Genomic DNA, 4,697 nt, shown 5'->3' with positions numbered 1-4,697 from the left:
CTACTGTCATGAAATGCCCTATGGGTATATAAATTATTAAAATTATATAAACAAGAGTAATTATAAAATATTGATAAAAAATATTATTACTCACTCTAAACAGAATATATTTAAAAGAATATAAGAAGTTTCTTCTTTAATCATCTGATTCCATCCAGTCCTAATCAGTATCATCAAACTCATTCTCCTCTTCCGATGTTTCTATAATTGTATCATGTGATATTGTGCATTAGATGGAATATCAACGACATCAACGGGTACATCGTTTCTTGAACATCCAAACTCAACATCAACTAATCCACTTAAGGAACCAACGTCATCATTAGGCTCCCTCCAAAATGCGTTTTCATTATTGAGGCAATTCTCTTCCTCTAAATCATATAAATCAACAGGGACTTTATTCCTTGCATAATAAACATCTTTCTCAACAGGATCCTCCACATAAAAAACTTGATAAACTTGTGATGCTAACACAAAAGGATCATCTGTACTACATAATTTCTTAAAGTACACACGGGTTAACCCATATTCATCTAGTTCATTACGAAACAAGTCGCATCTAAATAGTACAACACTGAAACAACCCCAATAATCAATCTCAATGATATCCTGAATAGCTCCATAATAGATAACCTCACCATCGATGGGACTTTGGTCCCTAGAGCTAGCAAAGCTATCAGTTGTTGCCGATAAAATCACTCTATTGTTTTGAGTCTTGCATCTGGAATCCCGTTCTATGGTATGAAATCAGTATCCATTAATGAAATATGCAGTATATGTTTTGGCAATCGCATTAGGCCCTTTAGCTAGCCATCTTACATAATTGGGCACTTCAATATTTTTAACTTTCTCAGCAAACCAATTGTTGAATTCACAAGTATGATTTCTTGCCCTTTCCCATGCATTTGATCTACTGCGATTAACAATTAAATTCTTATGTTCCCTGCAATCATGAATATTTCAAGATCAATTATATCATTAAAAAAATGAACTATAGAATAAGTGTTATATAATTTATCTTACTCGATAAACTTTTCCACTTGTTCATCTCCAGTATTGAATAAAGCATATCGATGTGCTTCATAACATAACTGTGGATCCATGGGAAAAGTATTTTTCTTCTTACTTCCAATTGGATGGCCTAAACAGGGAATATAGATGACAAATGTTGAGGGCACTCATCATCTACAATTGGGTATCTACTGAATCTTGTCTTCACGCTGTCATGTAGGTATCTTGAACAAAAAATCAAACACTCTTCTGCCAAAAATCCCTCTGCTATTGATGCTTCTGGACAAGATCGATTACGAACAAATGCCTTGTATTTACATAGGTTCCTCTCAATGGGATACATCCAACGAAGACGAGCTGGACCCCCAAGCTTAATTTCATTCACCAAATGAATAGGCAAATATGGCATTATATCGAAAAATGTTGGATGAAAAATCGTTTCAAGCTCACAATTTATTTCAACAATTTCAGAGTTCATTTTTTCAAGATCTCTTCGCCTTATGACTTTACTACATATGGCTCTAAAAAAATTACCTAACCTAATCAAGGCCAATGAAACACTCTTGGGCAACGCCTTTCTAACAGCAATCTGGAGCAAGTAATACATTATAAAATGAGCATCATGACTCTTGTACCCTGATATTTTCATCTCCTTCACTTGCACGCGTTCTGAAATATTTGAAGCATAACCTTTTGGTAACTTGGAATTTTTTATGACGGTACAAAATAAACTTTTCTGTTTTGGTTCCATGTAGAAACAAGCTTTAGCCAAACTCACTGATCCATCATCATCTTCTCTTGGTTGTAACTCCTCTCGTATCCACATTTCTTTTAAGTCATTGCGAGTATTTACATGATCCATTGACCTTTTTTCTATTTCCAATAAAGTCCCAAGCAAACTGTCACATATATTTTTCTCGATGTGCATCACATCAAGATTGTGCCTCAATTTGTTATGCGCCAAATATGGCAATTCAAAAAAATAGATCTTTTTTTCCACGGACCCTTGTTATCCCGAGGTCTTTTCTTTTTGCCCTTTCCAAAAACATTGTTGAATTCAAGTAGCTCTTGAAACATTTCTACACCCGACAAAGGAGTAGGTGCAGGTCTATGTTCCTCCTTACTATCAAATGACTTCTTATCTTTCCGCAAAGGATGATCATGCGGCAAAAATCTTCGATGGCCCATGTAACACATCTTATGACTGTGTTTGAGATATAGAGAGCATGTGTCATAATTACAAGTGGGGCATGCCAAACTTCCCTTGGTGCTCCATCCTGAAAGCATAGCTAATGCTGGAAAATCACTAATTGTCCACAACAAGGCTGCACGCATTTGAAATGTTTGCTTTGTCTCAGCATCATATGTTTCTATCCCAGTTTCCCATAGTTCCTTCAATTCTGCAATAAGTGGTTGTAAGTACACATCTATATCATTTCCTGGAGATGAAGGACCTGGAATGATCATTGACAACATGATATATTCTGGCTTCATGCAAATCCATGGTGATAAATTATAGTTCATTAACATGACAGGCCACGTGCTATGAGAAATGCTCATGGGTCGAAATGGGTTAAAACCATCACTTGAAAGACCCACCTAACATTGCGTGGATCTTTGGAGAAGTGAGGATGTAGAGAATCAAAATCCTTCTAAGCTTCTCCATCAGCGGGATGCCTCAAATTCCCATCATTAGGTCATTTATTAGCATGTCATCTCATTACAATAGCTGTTTCAGGACACATGAATATCCTCTGAAGCCTAGGCTTCAAGGGAAAGTACCTTAAAACCTTTGCAGGAACTTTAGAACATGTATTAGTCAAGGCATGATTAGAACATTTCCATCTAGAAGACCCACAAACAGAGCAATTATCGGCCTTTGCATTGTCATTCCAAAATAGCATGCAATAATTAGGCATGCATGTATTTTTTCATAATGAAGACCCAAATCTTTTATCATATTTTTAGCCTTGTTGAAAGACTCTGGCAGCTTAGCAAGGGGAAATGCCTCTTTTAACAACTCTACCAAGTCTGAAAAGGCTACATTACTCAACCCATACAAAGACTTAAACAAGTACAACCGGATGGTGAAACTCAGTTTACTGAAGTTTTCACACCCTGGATATAATTCTTGGTTCCCTTCCTCTAATAATTTAAAAAATCTCTTAGCATCTTCAGATAGAGCGTCTCTCATCCCTTCTTCTTGTACCGACTCACCTTCTATATTTCTGAATGTGTCATGAAGTAATCCATCAATGCCATCATATATGTTAGAACCTTCATCATTATTGCTTTGATGAGGTGTAATTCTAGAGTAAAATCCTTCACCATGGAAAACCCATTCGGTGTAACCATCAACAAAGCCATTAACAACCAAGTGATCCTCCACCACATTTCTATAATGCCAATTACGATTAATGCACTTTTGGCAAGGACATAATATTTCATTTCCTTGTGAAGCTCGTTCAAATGCCTTATCAAGGAAATCATTTACTCCACATATATACTCATCCGTCCATCTTAGGAGATGCATCCAACTTTTATCTACTTTATCCATGAAATTCCTATACGACAAAAGTAATCAACAAAATTAACTCAATAAACTAAGGTACATACTAATTTGACATTGACCAAAACTTAAAGGGGATGAAGTCAAAGAGTTACAAATAGTAAAGTAGTTTTTACATTGAGAAAGAATGATAAAATCATTAGAGAAGAGATTTGTAATCTAATAGTACCTTAAATATTGTACTAATCTTAAGTCTCAATCTGAGGCAGATATAGGGAACAAGTTAAGATTGTTAGTTGGATAATTGGATTCTCTTTTTATGTTTGAAGTATCATGTAGATTCTTTTCTCTGAGTCTCAGTAATTTTGTTTAATGTAATATGTATAACCAAAAACCTTTATTATCTTCCGATACTTGTTCACCTTGGGCATTGAAAATGAATCTGTGGAGAAATCATTACATTCGAGAAACAGAATTTTTCTCACCGGGAGTCATACAATAATCACTCGTGATAGTTGCATCTTAACTAATTTTACTCTTTAATTTCTATGCTGAGTTGCTAAAATTCTAAGCTCTTAAAGACAATAGAAGCAACATACTGGATTAGTCTTTTGCTCTGTTTCAAATGTTTTCTGTTCCTAGGTTCTTATGTTGCTCTATTAGAAACTCACCGGATTCAATGCTTGTAGGTTCTTTCCTATATCTTACTATTAAGGTCCCTGATCATATCTTTCCTAATCTTTCATTTAATTTACTCCTATAAACTTTACATTGTAGCCCTTTCTAAACTTGTAAATTAGTTTCCAACTCCACTACCTTAATAAATCAATCTTTTCTAATCTTATATATTGTCTATTTTAAATTATGTTTCTTAATTTTAATCCTCCTCCTCCTCCTCTCTTTGTGGTGGAACTCAAATTTAATATGAATGAAAACAGAGAAAGACAATCACCGATTTGTAACACATTCCGAGGAACTCAATAATTCCTCCAAATACACAGCAACCAAATCTTCAAATACCACAACATTAGACTCATCTTTTCTTACTCTGTTTCTACACTCCATTTCACTTAAAGACTCTTTCACTAAAAAAGTATTTCTTTAAACAGTTCACCCAAATTGCCATCCACAAAGGGAAAAACATTTGCTTCCCGTCGACATACAAATATTTCCAAAA

General features: G+C 35.0%; 1 protein-coding gene across 1 annotated transcript; it reads right to left on the bottom strand.

Annotated features, from left to right (window-relative positions):
• Positions 1–201: 201 nt before the first annotated feature.
• Positions 202–2,535, bottom strand: LOC142163456 (uncharacterized). The gene is made up of 5 exons (XM_075220741.1): positions 2,016–2,535; positions 1,255–1,884; positions 1,024–1,141; positions 820–943; positions 202–609 (listed from the first exon to the last, which is right to left on the bottom strand). Exons 1-5 carry the CDS (start codon positions 2,533–2,535, stop codon positions 202–204), a joined length of 1,800 nt encoding a protein of 599 aa, XP_075076842.1.
• Positions 2,536–4,697: the final 2,162 nt, after the last annotated feature.

The sequence above is a fragment of the Nicotiana tabacum genome, chromosome 8 (assembly GCF_000715075.1).
Source record: "Nicotiana tabacum cultivar K326 chromosome 8, ASM71507v2, whole genome shotgun sequence".
Lineage (NCBI taxonomy): Eukaryota > Viridiplantae > Streptophyta > Magnoliopsida > Solanales > Solanaceae > Nicotiana > Nicotiana tabacum.
Note: the sequence above shows the minus strand (reverse complement) of the source record. Positions and strands in the feature narration are given on the sequence as shown.

Bases quoted from the DNA above. Each gene is read 5' to 3' on its own strand.
- LOC142163456 (XM_075220741.1), bottom strand. From the start codon at position 2,535: ATGAACTATAATTTATCACCATGGATTTGCATGAAGCCAGAATATATC. The intron at 1,142-1,254 runs GTTTGATTTTTT...TTCCCTGTTTAG, and splicing joins GGGATTTTTGGCAGAAGAGT to GCCATCCAATTGGAAGTAAG. The intron at 944-1,023 runs GTAAGATAAATT...TCATGATTGCAG, and splicing joins CAAGTGGAAAAGTTTATCGA to GGAACATAAGAATTTAATTG.